The sequence below is a fragment of the Dermacentor silvarum genome, chromosome 4 (assembly GCF_013339745.2).
Source record: "Dermacentor silvarum isolate Dsil-2018 chromosome 4, BIME_Dsil_1.4, whole genome shotgun sequence".
Classification (NCBI taxonomy): Eukaryota; Metazoa; Arthropoda; class Arachnida; order Ixodida; family Ixodidae; genus Dermacentor; species Dermacentor silvarum.
The window spans coordinates 160,597,830-160,622,486 of NC_051157.2; the positions used below are offsets into that span (position 1 = coordinate 160,597,830).

Sequence of the window (24,657 nt, forward strand, 5' to 3'; positions counted from 1 at the left end):
ACGAGCCCTCCTCAAAACCAGATTCTACTTCAGCCTCCATAAACTCTGAACTTTGTATCACCCCTTTACACACCGCCGTATCTACTACTGCATCACATCACGGGGTCACACATAATCCGTCCACCTATCTACATACATACAGTATACACTATCCAGACGTACCCCCTTCATCTATTTCCCCTTCCGTAGCCTTTATTTTGATTTAGTAGGCAACCAGGCAAATTTACAACCATGTTCTTACTTTAGACATTTTCACACAACATGGGCTCTGTAATCCTAATTCTACTCGCTTAGCTACCCGTCGCGACTTGCTATTGTCTTGTTTGCATACTGATTATGGCAGATACACGTTTTTCTCTATCACGGTATCATTCTAGAATAGGTACACATGCATATGAAACGCAAAACAATTTTTTCACCATAAATATACCCATCTAACTATGAATGTTATTGAAGTATTTTGTTTTCATCAAGTTATATTTGTATTTTTTGTTCTGTATAGACTGCTTTGTTTGCTTTCCTTTTTTACTTTCTACTATTACTCATTTTAATTGCCCAAGAGGTCCCACCAACGGTGAGTAAACCTTAAGACCTCCTTCTGTATATCGAAAACTATGTACTATTTCTACTATGTCTAATAAATCTGAATTTCCGTTTGAATTCCTCTTTACGTTAACTAGAATATCGCCTCACTTTTCGCTTTCTCATTCACACGGCTGTCTTTGTTACTTTGAACGTTACATTGTAACAAATAAGAAATACACAGGCTCATAACCAACGCCAGTTGGTTGTATTGCTTGATGTGATTCTCACCATGCACGACGAGCTCCACGCTGCGGTTGACAGAAGAGGCATCGTTGGAGACGAAACAGGTGTACTCGCCGTGGTCCGCAAATCGAACCCGGCCGATCTTGATGATGGACGAGTCGTCAGTGGTCTCGATGACTCGCTCGCCATGAGAGCCGATCCTGAGGCCATTCTTCAACCAGCGGAAGCGCAGCGGAGGGTCGCCTTTGGACACGGAGCACATGAGACGAGACCGGCTGCCCTCCTCCACTTTGACTACGTCGGGAAAGAAGTGCTCATCGATCGTTGGAGCCACTGCAAACAAAGTCAGAGGGACAAAACGCTGACTCAACACATTAAAAATTGATGCTTGATATCTGTGGTGTTACGCGCAAAAGCGATGACATGATTATTAAGCATGCCGTAGTAGTGGACTCCGTGTTCATTTTGACCGCCTCGGTTTCTTTAACGTAAACTCAATGCACGGCACAGGCACGTTTTTGCATTTAGCCTCCAGCGAAATGTGGCCGCCACTGCCGCGAAACGAACCCGCAACCTCGCGCATTGCATTCACGATTATTAATTACTCACTCTCAGGATTACCATTTGAACAACGTGGGGCTATAGTGTTTGGACACCACCCAGAAGATAGTATTATTGTGCCGAAAGCGAGGATGAGCATCGTGTAGCCAAACGCAGACTTATCAGCAAATGCTCTTACACGGGCTAAGTTTTGAAAGTACCGTCTAAGTTAAACCGTATGATGATGATGATTTTTAGGCGTGTCCCCGTTTCAAACGTGGCGGTGACAAATTGACCGATTTTCAATAGTCCATAGTCCAAATCGACAAATAGTTATTTCGTTCGTGTCAATTTTGAAAATCTCCATGGTCTTTTACGCGCAAGCTTAAATATCTCGCCGGTGACGTCGTCGATGGGATGTTTGAAGCCGCGAGGGAAGCGAACGGCGAAGGATGAAGGCGCCTAGAGGTGGAGAGGAGAATCGTGCGCGGGGTATGATACGAAGGAGCGCGCTGAGCAAGCGGCAAAGCAATCCTACCTAGAGGAAAGTCTAGGTGGCATTGAGCGAAGCGGGAAACGAGACACAATTCAGCGACGATTACGATTCTCCCTAATGTTAAACTTGAGCGCAGCTCTATACATGCTTTGATTTCGCGATATATTGGCTGGTGTGGACAATCTCTCTCGTGCGGCACGTTCCAAATGGAGCGAAGTGTGGCGCGACTGTCTCGCAAATCCGATATCGCGAGAAGCAGCGTGTGGGTGACACGTGGGTGCGATTCACAGAAGCCGCTGCAGACAGACCTCTAGCTCATGCAGCGGTATGGGGAACAGACGACGCGCGCAACTCTGGCGCTATCTCGTGGCGATCGTCGCCGCAGAGTCCGTCTTGCGCGGCATTACGCTTTTTTTCTCACGCTTTCACCATACCCTCCTCCTCCGCTTTCGTCCTCGCGCTCTCTTCGCTATTGCTGTCTTTGAGGTTCTGCTGCGCCCCGCGCTTGCTCTTATCCTTCGCTGTGCTGGCTCGCTCAGTTACGAGGTACCGCGCGGACACCGACGCTCGTCGCATGATTGGGCGCTTAGGAGCTGCGCTCTAGAAAAGCCAGGCGTCACGGAGGACAGTAGGTGGAGGCACTTTAGGTTGACCTCCTCTGGCAATTGCTACGGCTACTGTGTGTGGAAAGAACGTACAGGGTTCGTCTCGAGATGACATCGACCCCGCGCGCCGTATGCTGTATGTGGCAGTGCAAACGTGTGACGGTGAGCCGACAATGGCGGCTGAATGTGGCGTGCGCAAGGGTGGAAAGCGGGGAGGAAGCGCACCGTCTTCAAAACCGGCCCGGAGGGGGGGGGGGGGGGGCGCTCACTCCTAGCAGCTACTGCGTATGACGCGGAGGCGCGAGCCCATCTTGCAAGCGGCCTGCAATGCGGATAATCTAGGCGTCTATTGGTGCACCGAGGGCCAATAGCTTCGATTGTGCTATAGCAGCCCGTAATCTTGCGCGTCCCCCGCTTTCACGAAGTGGAACGTCACTGCAACGTTTTTGTTTACATTTATTGTATCCAATTTATGGTATCTCTTTCTCTCACTTTCTTTTTGACGCCTCGTGGTTGTTTATTTACACTTTTAGTTACTCTGTACTTGGATGCCAACTTTCGTGACCTCTTCCTCGGTTGTGTCCGTGCTTTTGTGGTACCGATACTTGTGTACTTTAGCCGCGAATTTATTGTCGAGCATGTTCCTGAGTCTTCAAAAAAAGAAACAGTGGCAACAACCCACGCTGTGAAGGTAGTTGGACAGCGAAGCTGTAGACTGACACGCACAACGATAACCCATTGTGACGTCATTGAATTAACACACGTGACTCTACAAAGAGAGAAACCAGATACAAGTGAAATGTAATTACCCACACCCTTTATTACTTCACAACGACATTATATTCACGCTGTTCTTCTGGCGTCTCTACTTCCCGTGGTCAACCCATGGAAGCCTTGAATAAACTGAATGAGTTGCTAGACCGTGGTGACGTCACTACGTGATTTCTATGCTGTTGGGTACTTTTCCACTCGGAGTAGCTTACGCAGCCGTAATCTTTACTGGGAAACACACACGGGATAAGGAACGTGCTTCGCATTATTTGCAGACGTCTTTAGCATACATTATACGGTTTGCGCTTCACACGAGGGTTTTGAATGACGTCAACCCCTGTGGAAGCAGCTGCAAACCTAATCTTTACCGGAACGTGTCGGAGGGTGTTCCCATTGTTCACACGCGCCTTATCATCCACCATATGGTTTTAATGCTTGTTTTGTGATTTCTCTTTTGAAAACGAGTGCTGAGCTGTATGCTGTTAAACCATCATTTCTTTGCAATAGCAATTATATGGGCACTCCAAGGGGATTTCTGCCGTCGCCGTAGTCGTGAGGTTGCGTATGAAGTCCAATGGCGATGAAATCGTCGCCGCGCGCCGTATGCTGTATGTGCGAGTGAAAGCGCGAAAATAACGCGCGCTTTCAAGGAGAGCCAACGCACGGAGGAGAGCAAACGCGACTTCTTCCGTCGCGCGAAAGGTCGTGGGGGAATGGGAGGGAGGGGAGGCGACGTTTAGATGTGGCACCAAATGCATATTCATATCAAAACGTTGCGAGGCGAGAAGGTGGTAAAGACTTCCGACGCATCTCGACGAGTGTCCCGTTCTGATCTCGTCGAACACTTCCCAGTCGCCGCCAGAGGCACCGGGAACAGTCTCTAACGCCGCGCGCGTTCGGTGCGAACGCGGGCAAAACGCCGACGGCGTCGACAACAGTTCTGCGCGTTTCTGGTGTTGCTAAATGTCCAAGTTTATACAGCTGATAAAACTACTATCCTTACTCCGCATAGTTCTCTACTAATTTGCCATCGCAATTGATGCTTCGCCTTTTGGGTGAAACTGCGACATTTTTTAACTCCTAAGCAATTTGGCCATTATGAACGGCTTGCTTACTGTTTTAGTTTTTATTAGTAATTACAGTTAGCACGAATGAAGTCGTAGGGTCGGTTTGAGTGCTGAATTAAATTTCATGCGTAAGTTTCAAATGACCCATTAAGCGAAATGCAGCTCCACTAATGCGAAATCTGGGGAGGTGCGAAGCATGCAGTGATGCACCGCTAATGAGCTAATACTGCCCTAAGCAATGGCTCATAACCCCGTAAACGCGGCCTCCCCATTACGACGACAGAAGTGAAGTGAAATTCTGCGCTGGAATGATGAGAGGCAACGCAGCCAGCTGTGGAAGACGACGACGAGCGCGAGCATGAGCTGCTTCTTTGCACATAAGCCGCCCGATTCTTGGCCTATCCCCCTTAGTGGGTGCGAGCCATAACGGAGGTGCATCATCATCATCATCAACATAAGCCGCTTGAATATAGCCTGCTTGCGAAGGTGGACTTGCATGGTGTAACAATCGCTGTAACTAACACAGCTTCGCTGTTCGACCACCTTCACAGAGTGGAAGGGGCGGTGATGTTTACTATATCATTGTTGTTGTCGTTGTTGTCACTTTTACTTCCGAACACTCGTGTGCAATTTCCCACGAGGGTGTTTACTACATAATAAAGAGTCAAACCTCTGTAGCACTTCAGTCTGAATGCATGTAAAATCCGGTTGCCACATTACAATTGCCAGCTGTACTTCCAACGCACTACTTTAGCAGCCCTGGTGATCTGCGAGGGAACGGGATAAAATGTGTGGCGCTAATAAAATTGTTATAGAAGTAGATTCTGCTGAACGCTGACGAAATGATGCTTTGATGTGAGAGAGCGTCGTTAACTGCCAGAACAGGAGATGTATAGAAACATATCGCTGACGCATCGTTGTACTCCCATGGGTGTACAACAATGTTTTCTGTGGACATTCACCTAATTCTCTTGGAAATAGGACGTCGACGATAGCCTCTTATATGGATTATAAATTACTGCATAACGGCGAAACGATGCTTTTAATATGCCAGCCTATCACTACAATGAAGTCGAGTGCAACACAGCCGTTTGCACTGATAAACAGCTGTGTCTTGCCATTACGCTGCCAGCCTCTCTTCTAAGGAACTAATGGAAATTATGGGACATATACAATAACACCCCAACAATAATTCACCAATGCACAGGCGTTGTCCATGCTCTCCCTGATCAACGTTTTAGTTTGTTGAACAATGTGTTCTATTCTAATTGAAAAACAAAAACAAATGCAAGAATATTTTCACCTACGTTCTTGGTGCTTGGGCTCATTGGTAAAGCTGCGGACCCAATTGTGGTAGACTGGGAGGCTGTGATTCCCATCACTAGTAAATATATATTTATGTGTCCTTTGTGCCTGATAGATAAATTTTTACTACGCTAAAATGTATTGAACTTTTACGCCGTGATTCTGCCCCGTATATTTATTTTGACAGCGCAGCCTTCCGTCTCGCCCAGTGATTGGCTTGTGGAAAAACTAGTTGCAGTTCTGAAATAAGGTAGCCCTCACTCACCGAATGCCAACTCGCCTCTTTCACTAAGGAGACACACCAGTAAAATTACGGAGTATCCAATACTATTGTGTTTTGCAGAGTTCTCAGCAAGCACTTCACAGCAAGGCTTCTGGAAACATTTTTTCTTGCAACACACAGCTCTTGAGGTTTACTTGGAATGTTATTGTGAACGCTGATCTTATATGTGATATGGAGAAAGCCCCTGCCTCAATGTCCCATGGTTTACTGCTAGAAAAGTAGCCGAACGGAACGAATTAAGACCCCCACATATTCTGCTGGATCAAAATTTTAGGCAGAACACAAATTTCTTGTCTCACAAAAATACAGACTTTTCTTGTGGTGCACCGAAATGGTCATTTCTGGTACCACTTGTTTTCTTACTTCTATTATGGTCTTCCTACGTACATCACTTACTCGTCAATAATACTGTCTGCGTATGGATGCGTGCTTTGCCGTAAAGTAACAAATTTCGCTGAGCTCTGGTATGACTAATGCAGAAAGTTGGGCAACATCGAAATAGGAAATTAAATAATATTTTCTGCGCTTCTAAGAAAATAATGCTATGGAACAGGACAGCTGATAACCCGGACTTCAACTGATTTTACTTCAAGTTATTACAGAGAACGCGTAGATCGAAAGGTGTAGAAACCGAGTGCATGTCATGCCCATCCCCTCTAAACTCTATGCTTATTATGCGGCCGGTGTCAGAGGTAATTATGTTTCTGACAGCTTCATTGACGCTGAGCTCACATAGGTGTCCTATTTCTTGATGTCAAATGCCACATTTATTTATACAAATTTTTACATGTTTTTACTTCTCCAGAAAATTTGTCCCAAAGACTTGCAATGGTACCCTTTACAATGCATTTTGGAACCTCTTCACCCCACTAATGCCTGCTGCCTGCAGCCTAAGCCTGTCTTTGATGCAGCTCGATGTCAGGCTGAAGTACAGCAGATTGTACAAAGGGGTACGTCATCTCCTTCAGTCCAGCAGGTAACAAAGCGAGTAAAATCATTTTTAGGCTGTATAAGGTGAATATAAATTATTTAACTATAGAAATTTCATCATTGGCCTATTTCCTGTGCACTGCTAGACAAAGACCTCTCCAGGCGATTTACAATTAAATGCGTCTTGCCGTTGCCGATTCCATCGTAAATTTTCTAATTTCACCTCATGCGAAAATTATCTGGTGGTCTCGACTGCATTTTCTTCTGTTACTGTAATAGATAAACGATTATCTGTTCTAAGCATCGCTCGGCCTACACAGATACTCTGCCTACCCTTAATCTCAAATACGCCAGCTACACCCGTTCCCTGTATAATCAACACCAGTCTTCCTGCCAATCTTCCTGCCACCAATCTTCCTGCCAGTGGAAGCTACACCATTTCACATTGCATCTGCCGTTGCATGGTTTACAAACATACGCCACGTTTTTCTTCCTCCAAACGAGAACCCAACCAGGATCTGGGGTTTTGTACGAATTTTTAAAGTTTACAGATCACTCACAAATGGGAAACCAGCTTCAATCTTCTTTTCAGCTTTATCGTTCGGCCTCGAAGAAGGTTATCAGAATAATTCTCATTTTTATTTATAAAAAATAAAAACAAAGCTTTAACTATTTCCTGATGTGCGTTGCTTGGGACCATAGTGATGGCTGTTAAGAAATGCTGCTTTAGGAACGAACTCAGATGATACCAATGGCTCACAAAATAGGCACTGAAATGCTCGGGGTTGCGAATAATGTCCTACGGTGTAACAAAGCATTGAGGGACTTAGGAACCACTCATGTCTAAATAGTTTTTTTTTTTATTTTAGTAGTAGCGTAGCCAATAAAAAGTTCAAAATTGCATAGAATCTGCTTCGCAAGTATACATCGAGCCTCTTTGCAGTCGCTTTGCGCTTGAACAAAAGAAAAAAACAGTTCGCTCATGTCTGCCATACGCAATTATAGCAAAGGTTCGCCTTCTATCCCGGTAAATGAATCTGCCACTATCGGGCAGGAGGAGGATGCTTGAAGGGGGTGATAGGCGGCACGGACGCAGTGACGCGAACTAGCTGCGCAAATACACGGGTGTACGCTAAGGGTGGAGCACCGTGGGAGCAGCGGGCGGGGCCGCTGAACAAACAAGAAGGGACAAGCGAATGACACACACACACAGACACACGCGTGCACGGACACGATAATATTGTGGCAGCACGATACGGTTAGTACAGCGTCTCGAAGGTGGCACTGCCATCTCAGCAGACGTAATTCAGAGTACTGCGGGACATAGAGAAAGCGTAACGAGTGGATATCGTGACGAGCGTACACAAATACGGGTGCAAGCGAGCAAGACTGCACATACAAACGAGGAAACTACTGATTGGCCTGTGCCTGATAATGGTAACAAATACAATGTAAACGGAAATAACTGTCATGTAGGAGTACAATGCTTGTCCTCTTGCGACCCCCCGCTTGGGAGTTAATTATACTGCGTTTGATCGGAGTAAAATTTTTTCTCCGTGCGGCGGAATTTTGGCGTGGTACCTTGGGAGTTTTCTTTTTGCTGCCTTTTTTATTTTTTACTTCGCGCTGAATGCAGTTCCTTTTAGGTTATTCGGGAGTATAAAAAATGGTATCGCGTTAGTTTGCGTGAAGGTTTTTATATGTAGAGGCTATGAGTCAAATTTCGAAATATACACACAAGACCGCGTCTAAATCAACGAAACAAGTGAATCAAAGCACATACACCATGACATACATAAACATTTGAGAGACGCCCAACACAGAACATTGAAAGACTTCCAACTTACACGTGACGCACAACAAGAGCTGCCAGTATATATAGCCACGATATTGAGTGCCTCAAAAATTCCTAGCGAGCAGCTGTGTTGTTTTCAGAATTACAACTCACATGCTCGCCCATATGAGATCGGCCTCCCTGAAACTACCAGAAGACCTAAATCAACACAAAAGTGGTAGTTCAGAACAGGGAGAAAACAAAGTTAATGACATACATTTTCAAAATTAGAATGCTATTCTGTGAGTGCTGAAGCGACTTCGCACAATGCCGGCGTTCGCAGCCAGGAAGTAATGCGTTAGTTACAGTAACCAAGAAGAATCTAAGCGCGCATGCTTCATGGCAAAATGAACTTTGTGGGAAATAGATGGCAGCGCAGCAAAAACTTATTACGTGTGATCGTGACCCGTAGCAGCCCACGTAACGTCGAAACATGCGTAGTCATACATTTTGTTTTTTACTGTTCTACATGCTCAGCGTTCAAGCAGTGTCTCTGGGTTATGAAATGGAGCCATATCACTAATCTGTCGAACGAATCCTCACACTCGGGTCCAGCGAGTAAGCTCCCAAATTAGTGCCTGACATGGAGCATAACGCTAATACAATATCCGAAGCAACGACGTAATCTAAACAGAACTGCGCTATAAAACTTAGATTCACATCGCTCAGTAAGAAGTTTATTTACAGCATCGAATTCAGCATCGCCAGTCAGCCTCTAGAGTCTGTAAAGGAGTACGCTTATCTAGGTCAATTACTCACAGGGGACCGTGATCATGAGAAGGATATTTACAGAAGAATAAAACTGGGTCGGATTCCATACGGCAGACATTGTCAAATCCTGACTGGGAGCTTACCACTGTCTTTAAAAAGAAAAGTGTACAATCATTGCATTCGACCGGTGCTAACACACGGGGCAGAAGTTTGGAGGTTAACAAAGGAGCTCGAGAGCAAGTTAAGGAACGCACAAAGAGCGATGGAACGAAAAATGTTAGGCCTAATGTTAAGAGACAGGAACAGAGCAGTGTTGATCAGAGAGCAAACGGGAATAGCAGATATTATAACTGACATTAAGAGAAAGAAATGGAGCTGGGCAGGCCATATGATGCGTTGGATGGATAACCGGTGGACCTTTAGAATTACAGAATAGACACCAATAGAAGGGAAGCGCAGTCCAGGACGCCAGAAAACTAGGTGCGGTGATGAAGTTAGGAAATTTGCAGGCGCAAGGTGGAATCAGCTAGCGCATGACAGGGGTAATAGGAGATCGCAGGGAGAGGCCTTCGTCCTGCAGTGGACATAAGTATAAGCTGACGATGACGACGAATCTACACCTAGAAACGCATGCAGCGAGCGATACGTGCTTGGCATTGTTCAAACGCGCTTTGTGATGTATCATGTGGTTTTGAAACTTGTTTTGTGTTTTTCTTTATTGAAACAAATACTGGGGTGTTGACATGATGGCCAGCTGATACTCATCAGATCATCGTCGTCACGCCGTAGTCATTATACAAGCTTCCATCGTCATCAGACGCCATCATCGTCATGCAGTCGACGTCACGCCATTGCCGTTTTACGCTCGACATCATCCCATTTTCTATATGCGGTTGTCATGCAATCTTCGTCATTACGGCAGAACTCATCCTACGGTGGCGGTAAACGTTAATGCGATTTGTGTTCGATCAACGTAGCGAGACACAATATTTCTGGAGTCCGTTTATTTAACATCTGCAGTGGTAATTCTGAAACTTCCTTTGCTTTGGCATTATACGCCATACTCCGGTATCGACGCACATTGCTATGGTAGTCGCTTGCCAAGGTAACCATCAAGATGGTGGCATGACGACTGCATGACGCCGACACAGTTTCGCTGCGTATTTCGCATATTTTGCTTTCGCGTTCACCACTCCAACGTTCTTGCTCAAATTTCGCAGAGTTATTGATTTTTGGAGTCTACTTCGTTTAATGTGTATCGTGCTTGATAAAGACAAGCGCCTCGTGCTAACATGCTTCCCACTCAGAGTTATGGCGCATGCCCGCTAACGTTGCAAACAGCAAACACGCCCCCGGGAAATCTGTGTTGAACGTGCTCCCTCTCCACCTAAAACGTATAAATAGTGGTGCAAATAAAGCAACCTTGTTCTTTGTTGACTAGCATTTTGGCTCGATTGTATTCTTTGCACGAACGCAACGAAACAAGTGTAAACTCAGCACAGTAACTTGCCGGGTATTTAAGGAAAAAATGAAAGTTGCCTTCGTTTTTGGAAATCCAAGCTGCTGTCGCGATAGCCAAAGCATAAACTTGTGTCGCCGCCTGAAGGCATCTGCAGAATGTAGCCGTTCAGATAGGGGTGCCGTGTGTTGCCCGCCCTCTCAGAGAACAGGTGGCAGCCATGCTTGACAGGCTGCTTTCTGCAGCTGCAGGCAGACAAGCAACAATAGTTTATCCTTGCCCCATTGCGGCAGAAGCTTGCATCTCCATAAACGAAGGCAACGCTGTATTTTTTTCTTAAAAACCAGGCAATTCACAGTCCCCATTGGTACACTGAATAACGTAGACTTGAAAGTGCGATTTTCCTGCGATATTGGAGGAAGAACAGTGCAGCGGTAAGTTAAAACATCCTTTTCGTGCATTTTAAGCGAAATATGCACGTCCTTGTATAAGGCTACCAACGCCCCCAAGATTAAACGCTTGCGTTATCGAAAGCATGAAATACTCTCGGCAAGCCACCTCATCATATGACACACCTTGAATTATCATGATTAAATGAGAGGATATGTGCACTGAATATTTATGTGCCTGGACTTTGCGTGTTCATGTGAACAATATACGTAGTTCATGGAAACCACTTTGTCTAACGTTTTCTGATGCTATTGAGAGAGCATGTGGGCTGCGACAAATTGTCAGCTGCCTCGTAAGTCATCATCATCATCAGCCTATATTTATGTCCACTGAAGGACGAAGGCCTCTCCCTGCGATCTCCAATTACCCCAGTCTTGCGCTAGCGTATTCCAACTTGCGCCTGTGAATTTCCTAACTTCATCATCCCACCTGGTTTTCTGCCAGCCTCGACTGCGCTTCCCTTCTCTTGGTATCCATCCTGTAACCCTAATGGTCCACCGGTTATCCATCCTACACATTACATGGCCTGCCCAGCTCCATTTCTTGCGCTTAATGTCAACTAGAATATCGGCTATCCCCGTTTGTTCTCTGATCCACACCGCTCTCTTCCTGTCTCTTAACGATTTTTCGTTCCATCGCTCTTTGTGCGGTCCTTAACTAGTTCTCGAGCCTCTTTGTTAACCTCTAAGTTTCTGCCCCATATGTTAACACCGGTACAATGCAATGATTGTACACTTTTCTTTTCAACGACAGTGGTAAGCTCCCAGTCAGGATTTGGCAATGCCTGCCGTATGCACTCCAACCCACTTTTATTCTTCTGTAAATTTCTTTCTCATGATCAGGGTCCCCTGTGAGTAACTGACCTAGATAAACGTACTCCTTTACAAACTCTAGAGGCTGACTGGCGATCGTGAATTCTTGTTCCCTTGCCAGGCTATTAAACGTTATCTTTGTCTTCTGCACATTCGTCTTCAACCCAATTCTTACATTCTCGATTAAGGTCCTCAATCATTTGTTGCAATTCGTCTGCATTGTTGCTGAATAGGACAATGTAATCTGCAAACCGCCGGTTGCCGAGATGTTCGCCGTCGATCCTCACTCCTAAGCCTTCCCAGTCTAAGAGCTTGAATACTTCTAAGCATGCAGTGAATAGCATTGGAGAGATTGTGTCTCCTTGCCTGACCCCTTTCTTGATAGGTAATTTTCTACTTTTCTTGTGGAGAACTAAGGTAGCTGTGGAATCCTTGTAGATGTTTGCTAAGATATTCACGTGTGCCTCCTGTACTCCTTGATTACGCAATGCCTCTATGACTGCTGGTATCTCTACTGAATCAAATACTTTTTCATAATCTATGAAAACCATATACAGAGGTTGATTGTACTCCACAGATTTCTCAATTACCTGATTGATGACATGGATATGATCCATCGTAAGATATCCCTTCCTGAAGCCAGCCTGTTGGTTGGCTGAAGTCAAGTGTTGCCCTGATTCTATTGGAAATTATCTTGGTGAATATTTTATATAATACTGAAAGCAAGCTAATGGGTCTGTAATGCTTGAATTCTTTAACATCTCCCTTCTTATGGATAAGTAAAATGTTGGCGTTCTTACAGCTCTCTGGTACACTTGAAGTTGTGAGGCATTGTGTATAAAGGGCCGCAAGCTTTTCAAGCATATTTCCTCCATCTTTGATTAAATTTACTGTTATTCTATCTTCTCCAGACGCTTTTCTCCTGATCATGTCTTTCAAGGCCCTTCTAACTTCATCGCTAGTTATAGAAGGAGCTTCTGTATCCGGTTAATCACTATTTCGAATGTTAGTAGCTTGGCAGTTTTGGGAACTGTACCGGTCAGTATAGAATTCTTCCGCCGCTTTTACTATGCCATCTAAATTGCTGATGATATTACCATGCGTATCTTTCAGTGCATACACCTTGCCTTGTCCTATGCCAAGCTTTCTTCTTACTGATTTCATGCTGCGTCCATATTTTACGGCTTCCTCAATCTTTCCCATGTTATAATTTCGAATATCCCTTACTTTCCTCTTGTTGATCAGTTTCGACAGTTCAGCGAATCCTATCTGATCTCTTGAGTTGGACATTTTCATGTCTTGACGTTTCTTTATTAGATCGTTTGTTTCTTGGGAGAGCTTCCCTACTGGTTGCCTTGGTGCCTTACCTCCCACTTCAATTGCTGCTTCTGAGATCAGCCCAGTTAGGGTTTCATTCATTATACCTCTATGTTATCTTCATCTTCCTGTTCTAAAGCTGCATATTTGTTTGCGAGCACCAGCCTGAATTTTGTATGCTTTTACCCTTACTGCGTCTAGGTTGGCCTGTTTCCTCTTGACTAATTTCACTCTTTCTCTTTTCAAATAGAGAGAAATCCTAGACCTCACTAACCTATGGTCACTGCACTTAACCTTACCTAACACTTCTACATTCTGCACAATGCTGGGATCGGCAGAGAGTATGAAATCTACCTCATTCCTTGTTTCTCCATTAGGGCTTTTCCAGGTCCACTTCCTGTTGCTGCGCTTCATGAAGGATGTATTCATTATGCGGAGCCTATTCCTTTCCGCGAATTCTACTAACATCTCTCCTCTTACATTCGTAGAATCGATGCCGTAGTTTCTAATTGCTTGCTCACCAACCTGCTTTTTCCCCACTTTAGCATTGAAGTCGCCCATGACTACAGTATACCGAGTTTGCACCTTTCTCATTGCTAATTCAACATCTTCATAAAACTGTTCTATTTCTTCATCATCGTGACTAGAGGTTGGGGCGTAGGCTTGTACTATTTTCATTCTGTACCTTCTATTGAGCTTTATTACGGCAACTGCTACTCTCTCACTAATGTTGTAGAATTCATCAATGTTACCCGCTATGTTGTTATGAACTAGAAATCCTACCCCGGATTCTCTCTTATCTGGAAGACCTCTATAGCAGAGGACGTGGCCGTTAGTCAGCACTGTGTAAGCCTCACCAGTCCTTCTAACCTCACTAATGCCAATAATATTCCAGGCAATGCTTGATTATTCCTCAAATAGTCCTGCTAAGCTAGCCTCGCTCGAGAGGGTGCACGTGTTGAACGTTGCCAGGCTCAGTTTCCATTGGTAGCCTGTCCGGACCCAGAGATTCTTAGCACCCTCTGTCACGTCGCAGGTCTGGCTGCCGCCTTGTTCAAGTGCTCCGCAGCCACTGGGCACTGAGGGCCATGGGTTAATTGTCGGAGTCATGAGGGAGGTAGTGACCGAATACTGCACCAGGGAGGCGAATTCCTGTTCTGGTGAGGGAGTGACTTTGATAAAGCTTAGTGGGCCTGCCTAGTTTGGTTGCACCTGAACTAGTATAACCCCACTAGCTCTCGGCAATATTGTTTTTTGCCCGGTGTCAGGAACCACTCCATGCCTGAAAATGTGGTGGACTGGAGCAGGATTCGAACTCACGACCTTCAGATTTGAGGTCAGGTGTTCTACCTCTGCTCCACGCCTCCACTGGCGCAAGTAGTCTCTAGTATTTCTACTTTGGTTAGAATTGCTCCGATGGTGTTTGATTCGCTCTAATAGAAACCGGGTTATTAGGTGCCAGCACTCACCGACTACGGAAACGTAGGTCGAGCCGCTGGCGACGAGCTGTGATTGTCCCGTGATGGCACACGTGTATTCGCCTTCATCGCCAAACTTCTGCGCCTGTTGAACCAGAAGGCGCCCTCTATTGTCCACGGACTGGCGATAGTTCACAGGAAGCACCATGCCCGCTGAAAACAAGGCAGAAAAGAATGCAAAGAAGAAATTGAGGGCTGAAGGTGATAAAGTATACTTTTCCATAATCACGAATTTACGCACATGGTTTAGCCATGCTAATTTCGACTTTTACTTGTATTTTTTATTTAAGATTACCTCTCCCATCCGTAGAGGCATTCGTAAGAAGGGGATACACAGGAAATGTCAATGTACTATTGAAAAAAAAAGGCAAAAGAAGAGAATACTGGTATTATGTAGTGGCAATTTATTACATAAATAACAATGAAAGCCAAGCATACATAGCTGATTACGTACATTTAGAGCATACATAAGTGATTACGTAAAACTGCTGCAGCAAACGAACCCAAGAGCAGTTTATTCGTATTAGTTCAGTATGTTGAGATGTGCCGGAACAGTTTCTTGCCGAAACATAGTGCCGAAAGAGAGAGAGAGAGAAAAACATTTATTGAGCTCAAATGACGGCGTCTTCTCAGACGATGGACAGGGTGGTTCCCTGGTTTCGGGACCCATATACGGCCAGCCGCTCCTGGCCCCTACCTGCCAGCGCGAGCTGGATCGACAGGGTGGGGCTGGACCGTAAGGTCTCCCATCGCTCATGGGGTGGGGCAGTGGGGGACGGGGGGGGGGGGATGGGGGGTATAGGGGATTTGAGTGACGTGCATTCCATCAGGATGTGTGCGAGGGTGCCTGTGTTGTTTTTGCAAAATGGACAAATGTCCTCTTCGGTTTCTGGGTATAATGTATTCATCAGTGCAGGGTGGGTAAGTCAACCTGCCTGAATGCGCCTGATGATTGTTTGTTGTTCCCTGCTCAGGGTGCGGTGCGGCTCGGGGAAGGTGCGCCGATCCTCCCTATACTCGGAGGTAATCTCTCTGTACGTACATATATGCCGAAACAGGCTGCGTTGCTGAGAGTAACACGCACGCGTAAATGTATGCGCTGAAAACAACTTGGAGGAAACTTAAGCTTCGGTTTTAAGTGTTGAACGCGATAGTCTTGCTAGAGATGATCCCAACTTGAGCCTGCAAATTACTTCATGGCATCACCCCACCTAACTTTCTGCCACCCTCGATTGTGCTTCCATTTTGTTGTCATCCATTCTGCAACTGTAATAGTCCACCGGTTATCTGACCTACGCATTATATGGCCTGCGTAGCTGAATTTATTTTTACAGCGCAGCTCTCTATAGCTAGGATCCCGGCATTTCTTCGAGGCGTAACGTCAATAGAAAACAATGAAGGGCCGATGGCGGCTGTAGTGCACGGCCGAGGCTAGAATCCGTGACTCATCACAAGCAAAATGGGGTTTGTGTGTGAGTTTGCGCGTAAAAGAATTACGTTTTATAGTATATTCTAATGACAATCCGACGATATCATGTCTCTAGGTTGTGTGTAAGTTCTACGTCAGGAATTTTCAGACGCATTTCACTTTGAGAAATTCGAGTAGTTCAGTAAAGCTTGTGCGCCACGCAGAGGGCCTGCGTGGTTGTGGTTCGGAATTATTTTTTAGACGGACAACGCTGCCGAAGACGGCGCCCACACAGGCGCTACCACTATCGCATTAACATACAGTTACGGGTAGAAGCTTTATGCAGAGGATACATTTACAAGGCAAGGCGCACAACACTGCAGCAATAGTAGAGCTAGCGCATGCTGAACACTTTGCCATAGACCACATAGCCAGACCACGGTGTCGTCATTTTCCAAGTACTGACCACTGGGTCGTCATCCATGACATTACCTGCCGGCAGCAGAAGCAGTCCCAGTGGCTTTAGAGCTCGGGTCGAAAGTGGTACGAATTAAGGCGGGTTACTTGGACTGTGTCACTCGTAATTGTGGGAGACGGTGACTTACGATTTAGTGGAGCGATCTTGTATGGCACGTCAATGACTTTACTTATGAAGTAGTAGGTGCCAACATAACACGAGAGAAGTTTTTCGCATAGTTCAACGCGACGTAATGGTAACCACAGCAAGACGAGCGAGCCAGTAGGAAAGTAAACACCCCGGTGTCAGTGATCATAAGGACAATTTTGATCAACCTGTGAAGCCGATAAGCGATCCATGTCAGCCCGAGTAAGAGCATCAAGAGTATATGGAGTGGATCAGTATGCGTGAGGATGGGATACGGTGTCCATGAGCAATGGTACGTCGTAGCCAAACAATTGATAAAAAGGTGAGTAGCCAACATTGTCGTGACGGGAAGATTTTTAGACGAAGGTCACATGGGAAGGTTGATGTCCCAGTCCCGGTGGTCCTCCGACACGTGCATATATCAAGCATATCTGTCAGAGTACGATTGAGCAGTTCAGTCAAGCAGTTTGTTCATGAACGGTAAGCTGTGGCTAACTTGTGAATGGTCGAGCAGGAACGAACAGTGTTTTAGTCTGCTTTAGACAGGAACCAGCCACTACAATCCATCTATTGCCAGTGTTTGAAACAGGAAAAGGCCTGAGGAGATCGAGTCCCACCTGCAAAATTGCTCATCAGGGATCTTAAGTGGCTGAAGGCTGCCAGAAGGCAGTGGTATAGCTGTCTTGCGTCTCTGATAGAGGTCACAAGCCACAACGTGCAGTACTTCCACGAAGTTCTCGACAATACGGCGGAAGTACAAGGATAGGCCAAGAAAACTGCGGACGTCATGGGCCAACCGCGGAGTAGGAAACTGACTAACCACGCGGACTTGATCAGGGTCTGGCTGCACGCCTGCAGCATCAACAAGGTGGTCGAGTACAGCGATTTGACGTTGGCCAAAGCGGCATTTTGACTAGTTAAGCTGAATGCGAGCACGGCGAAACTCGTCAAGCCCGGTGGACAGGTTAGTGAGATGGTTTTCGAAAGTTGTTCAAAAAACAATAACATCGTCCAGGTAAAAATAACATTTGTACCAATGGAAGCCTCGAAGGAGAGAGTCCATCATGCGTTCAAAAGTAGTATGAGTGCTACATAGGCCAAACGGCACCACTTTAAACTGATAGAGGCCATCTGCAGTTCCGAAGGCGTTCTTCTCTCGTTCCTGGAAGTCCACAGCGATTTGCCAGTATCCTGAACGAACTTCAATTAAAGAGAAATCGTTGGCACCGTGCCAGCAGTCGGCTCCAAATTACCAAGTGGAATACACAACCTGCTTGGTAGTCTGGTTGAGATGGCGGTAGTCTACACAGAATATCCAGTCACATTACTTATCTTTACCAAGAACGGCGGGCGAGGACAAAGGACTGCACGAGCACTCTATTATAGCTTTACCAAGCATTTTATCCACTTCCTGTTGTATGAAACAACACGCTCTTGAGCTGACGCACGGTAAGGACATCGGTAAATGGGACACTCATCGCCGGTATGAATGCGATAGCTAGGTAATGACGGAAGTCTGGCCCAGAGGACGGTCGTCAAATTCAAAGATATCCTGGTAGGAAATGAGGATGCGGCGAAGGGCAGTGGCCTGTGCCGGAGCGAGTTTACTGAATATTATGCGCGTAAAGTGGTGGCTGGACAAACATGACGGCGATAACGCCGGTGGAAAATCCAGTGGAGGATTTTGGGATCAAGTGCTGGAACCGTTTGGCCGGCCAACAGGCTAAGGTGCGCGAGTGTTATCATCATCATCATCATCATCATCATCATCAGCCTATATTTTATGTCCACTGCAGGATGAAGGCCTCTCCCTGCGATCTCCAATTACCCCTGTCTTGCGCTAGCGTATTCCAACTTGCGCCTGCAAATTTCCGCGCGAGTGTTATACCGTGTGGTAAAACTTGCATCAAGAAGAGAAAACTGACGATGAGAACAAAAATTCGGCTATCTGTAACTGCCATCACCGTTTTGGGGAGCGCGACGTTGCGTGTCATGGTGATCTCATGAATAGGGAAGGCAACATAGTCGCTCACAGGAAGAAGTGAGAAGGATGAGAAATGGACGAATATTGCGGCTTGCGGAGGGAGTGGAATAAACTCGACAGAGCGTGGCCGGTCTGGAACGGCAGCGATATTGTCGGAGCACGAAGGGGATTCTGGCCGGAGGAGTCCCACGGAGTAGTAGTAAGGGCCGTGTGTTTGGGCAGAAATTCAGTAGCAAGAATGAGGTCATGGGAGCACTGTTCCAGGACAGCAAAAAGGACACATGTGTGGTAACCAGAAATGGTGATGCGTGCAGTGCACATTCCAAACACGGCAAGTGTACTTCCGTGGGCTACTCGGACTTGTTTAACCTCCCTCATGCATCGAGAACCGGAGTCGCGCAGTGTGCCCCAAATAGAAGGTGGCATTCTCAAGCATTATCTGCGGGTCCCACTTGTTATCGTTGCTGACTCGCTCATACATAGCCAGCCAGCCAGCGACGTCCACCTCGCGTGTGCCGTTTAATGTACCGGTATCATGAAGGTGAAAAAAGAATGATTCGTGACGATCTTGTTCGCACTAGGACGCTTGGTCGGTCATCGTACTAGTAGCAACATTCCCACCGCTGCGAAGATCCAGCTCCCGGTGTTCTAGCGAGTTGACGCCGCACTGCCCATAAAGCGGTTTCGGGGAGAAAATATATACAGGGGAGATATTTACAAGGCAAGGCGAACAACGTTGCAGAAATGGTGGGGCTAGCGCGTGTACGCGTATACCAGATAGCCACACCGTCCTCGTCGTCACCGTCCAAGCGATGACCACAGGGTCGCTGCCCATGTTATATATATATATATATATATATATATATATAGTGTGCGTGTGCCCATTTCATTTAAAACAGTTCACCTGCTGCATACACTCCACTCCTTCGCATCAGTAAAGAAGATCACTGATGTTAATTTTTTTGGCGAAGTCGCCAGCACGTGTCCTAGACAATCGCCAGCTTTAGCGAAAAGTCCCTAAGTGATGATGATGACAATTTTTGCAGGATTTATTTATTGTTCGACTGGGTAAAGCACGTGAAAAAGGTATTTTTTAACAATATTTTAAATCCCTTTCTGCGGTGGCGAGTGAACTGAATAGTCGGAATACGAAAATAATTTCTAGTGTTCGCGAAGCAGAGGAACGCGTAGTGTGCGTAAATTTTCCGCACGCCACGCTTTGTCCGCTTTATGAAGGAACCCTAAATTCACCAAGGGGTCCTTGGTTAATTTGCTTTCAGCAATAACCTACCGTATACACAGGTGCTATCTAACGTCTGATGTAATATATTAAAACAGTGTTAGGGAACAATAAAACCTAAAATCTTTTTATTGGACACATTTCACGCCAGCCGCTGAAGTATCGTACACGACAAATAGCGCAACAGTTCTACCTCACCACGCTTCCTCGTCTGCAGACTCCCCATTGCTTTTCACATATGCACCGCTTCCAGGAATGAACGCTGAGGGGTACGCTTGCAAGGTTATAACTTTTCTTGTCACTGTGTCAAGGCAGGTCATAAGAGTAGCAGCACTTTCCAAGGCGGCGAAGTCCGGTACGAACGCTTAAGACCGCGTTTGTACTGGCAGTGCTGAGAGAATTCCTGTGCTTTGTTTTAACCACGCTTAGTTGATTAAAAACTCTTTCCACCTCTGCGTTTGAGTGTGGTAAGGAGAGCCCATCAGTTGCGAGCTGCGCGAGCTCGTGAAACGTGCTGCATATATTGAAAATCTAAAAGGCACAGCGCCTTAGCAACCACGGGGTTGAACGAGTTTGGAACGAACGAACGCCGCCGGCGACGCTCGACGCCCAAAGGCACGCCGCGCACCTAAGGCCTTGTGCACTAACCTAACCTAACCTAACCCTAACCTATCATTGGCAACACGCGAAGGCAATAATCCTCACGGCGTGACATCAAAGCGTCACCAGCGGCATTTCATCCAATCGCGTTCAGCCGTGGTTGCTAAGGCGTTGTGCCTTCTAGATTTTCAATATACGCAAACGGGTTCGAACAAGCTGCATCACGGTACGCAAGAACCTCAGACCAAAACACAATGGTGTCGGTGGTGCTGGCCCCGCTCACAAGGGTTAGATTATTCCACTGGGTGTCCACGAGACCTATCTTGTTTGGTTGTACACCAATAAGTTCCGCCAACACCGTGATTGGTTCCTTGAGCACTCGCAGGCACGCTCCCACAGACAGCCGTGCCATGGCCTGCAATGTGTTGAAGTTCGATGACAGGCGTTGCCGGAGCTCACTTGATAGCTTAACTGTGAACGCAATGCAGCAGTGGCGCACCAAGTCTACTCCAGGACGAGCTGGCAGCGTGTTCGCGAGTTACTCGAACTCGTATCCCAAGTATGGCTTGTCGTCCAGATGTCCAGCGATGGGCTGGCACAGCCGATCGATCTTCGCCGTTGGAATGAGCACTTTGCTACAAACCGTCTTTATCAGGAGCGTGAGATCGTCAAGATGCTTCGCTGGATATACGTCGTTCCTCTCGTAGGCCTTGTTGGTACGCTGAACTTCTCTTAGAATTGGCCGAAGGTAGAGGAGGAAAAGCTTATTCAGCGAATCAGAGTACATCTGATACAGGAGTTCTGCGGTATAACATCCTTGCATGGATCTGGCCTGTTGAAAATGTTTGAGCAACAAATCCCATTGATCCAGGTCACTGACGACCGCCGGCTCCAAAGATATCCACCTGGTATCGCACACACTTGGAATCGCTAGTAGTTCTTCCCCATCGCAGAGGTTCTTATAGACCTGTCTATAGGCGGCCTTGCACTTAGATGAATGACAAGACCACATGTGCGTTTCGCGCACCAAGAAGTCCAGGTTCCTGGGAAGGGTTCCCTGAACAGCGTGGGAAAGTGTCAGTCGCAACGAATGACAAATACATCTTATCATTATCAAGTTCTGGAGTTTCCACTCACGCTTCATTGTCTCGAAAACACCGTTATTGACGCCTGTATTCACCGAGGCGTTGCCAACTCCAATGCCGAGGCGACGCTTTGAGTCAAGTCCCATGCGCGTGAGGAGGTTTGAAATGCGAAGTATTTCTTGACGAACATTTGCTACTTTTACAGCATCTATCTATCTATCTATCTATTATCTATCTATCTATCTATCTATCTATCTATCTATCTAGCCGCCTACGACTTTGTGCTTCATGGTCGTTTTGTTAACACTTGATAGGTACCAAAATTGGCACAGTATGACAGGAGCATATGATGAACATAAGTTATAGGTCATCACATAAATGTCATGACGTGCGTGTCATGTAGGTTATGACAATGACCCAGCGAAAAAGATTAACACTCAAAAACCACTGAAATGAACTCGCACGTGGGTACTAAGTGAAGTAAACACTCAATGATGCTGGCAGAAGTCATAGTCACGACCATGACTGAGCAAAAATGACAATGACTGAGCGAAAAAAGATTAACACTCAAAAACTAACGGAATGGGTTAGGATGGGGTACTAGGTGAAGGAAAAGGCTAAGGTTGTTGGTCGAAGTTATAGTCATGACCATGACTGAGCAAAACTGACAATGACTCAGCGACAAACGATTAACACTCAAAAACCACAGAAACGGGTTCGGACATCGGTACTAGTTGAAGGAAACACTAAAGGATGGTGGTAGAAGTCATAGTCATCAGCACGACTCAGAAATAACGTTAATGACTCGGCGAAAAAACGTTAACTTAAATTTAAAAAAACACTGAAATGGGTTCGGACGTGGGTACTAAGTGAAGGAAACACTAAAGGATGGTGGTAGAAGTCATAGTCATGAGCATGACTAAGACTTTCACCTTAAGGTCTCTTAGGTGTAGCTAAAGGGATTCCTGAGGACTCATGTCATGAACGTCATGTCATGCGTGTCATATAGGTCATGAAAGAGGCGCGATGCTTGGTGCTCTTATGGTTGTTTCATCAACGTGGTAGGCTCCCCGCACACAGCTTCGCATAACATCGATTCCCACAGGGCGTTGGATCTACCGGCTTTTTTTCAACGCCTTGAAGATTGCCACAGCGATGCCATCGTCCAATTCGATGAACGCAAGAAACGTTGTCACAATGCTCTTCTGAGGAGCACTGAAGTATCGCAGCACTACACCCAGCAGCTTGGTAGTCGAAAAATCTGTGGCCTCGTCGATTATTAGCCTGAATTTCGAGTATCCGATGTGAGCCGCCAAGACCTCTACGAAGTGCGGAGATAACAGATTGACTATGATCTTGTGCACTTTCGCCGGTGCATGCACATGTCTGCTGCGCTTTTGCTGTCCATGAACTGCTTTTTGCAAAGTTATGTCAGGTGGTCAGCGGTGACGAACGCTGTGTGCGCACATATGAACAAGCAGAGACCGGCTTCACTTTTGCCGCAGGAAGACTTGGTTGCGGCTTAAAACTGGAGTTTGTTCTGTTGAGAACTGTAGTATGGTTTGGGTGACTTCTTGTGCTTGGTGGTGGTGGCATGCTTCTTTAATCGGCAAGCTTCGCATAAAATTCACTCCTACAGTAGCCACAGGTTGCTCTTGTTTTTTCGTTTTCCACAGGACGTAACTAGCCTTTTAACTCCGGTAGAGATTCCTAACATTTTATTTAATGCTGATCATGCTTGGGAGCCATAATAAAGCTAGAACCTGCGATTTCGCATACTTCAACGCTTTAAATTGCCCCCAAAAGTTGCTAGGACTCCAAAGAGATAGAATTGTCACTAGGACGACTAAAAAGACGCTAAATTTAGCGACTTTCTCGCTAAGTTGACACCACTAAAAAAATTGCCTCGGTTTATATATTCTTGCCAAATTCAACAGAAAGACCTGACTGTCTCATGATGCATTTCCTGAGTATTGCATGCCAGAGTTCATTCGCCTTCTCCTGCTTTTAAATCATGTACAGTATTATCGCTGCAGTGTAATTATTTCTTTGGTGGCAGATAACCGTCGCCGCATAGCTCACTCGTTCAATCACCGCATATGCTTCTAACGAAGTTCTGCGCTCGTATCCGACTAGTGTAAGAGTTGCCTTTTCGTAAAATTTTATGTACTCTTATTCAAAAATTTGTCGCAAATACCGCACTCATGCTAATTTGCTGCAACATACCTATTCGAGAAGAACAGGCCATTTCCGATTAGCTTAAGCTGGCTGCACAATCTATGTACACATCTGTTTATCTATCTGAACTGAAACAGACTTATTGACGATATATGGTAGACAGAGGAACTCTGAAACATAAGGCTAATCACTCGACCAAACTAAAACAACTTACAAGACGATGAAGGAAAGTGACATGACAAATAGCAAAATGTGAACCTCTAGTCAATCTCAGTCGTGGAATCGAAGCGGAACTAGAAGATTTCATTGTATTATTACAGTGAAGCTGTATAGCTCTCGTTGGGCGGAAAATTTCGTGGCGTAAACACAAAACGTCAGGTTAACATTTCAAGGCAAACGGCAGATCTTTGCTTCCCAGCAGGCATACAGCATATATATAAATATATATATATATATATATATATATATATATCTGTAGCAGTAGCTGGATGTTGCAATGGGCCAAACGTTTTTAGAAACATGAGAAGCACAACCTATATATATATATAGATATAAATGACGTCACCACGCATTCATATATATAAAAGGCAGGCCCGTCTAGCAACTGCTTCAGTTCATTCTAAGACTGCCATGACCACGGAAATTAAACACACCAGAAGAACCACATGCATACAATGCTCCACCGTGTGTGGCGTTTGACACAGCTTCGCTGGAGATTCACGTTCGCAGGGC

The 24,657-nt window shown here is 45.8% G+C and overlaps 1 protein-coding gene across 1 annotated transcript in view; it reads right to left on the reverse strand.

Moving 5' to 3' along the window:
- Window positions 1-24,657, reverse strand: part of LOC119450756 (Down syndrome cell adhesion molecule) — a 183,688-nt gene that overhangs the window by 45,621 nt on the left and 113,410 nt on the right. Inside the window, exons 10-11 of the mRNA XM_037714263.2 lie at window positions 14,818-14,979; window positions 814-1,101 (exon numbers count right to left, since the gene is read on the reverse strand). Coding sequence (XP_037570191.1) covers window positions 814-1,101; window positions 14,818-14,979 — 450 coding nt within the window. The remainder of the gene's footprint in view (window positions 1-813; window positions 1,102-14,817; window positions 14,980-24,657) is intronic.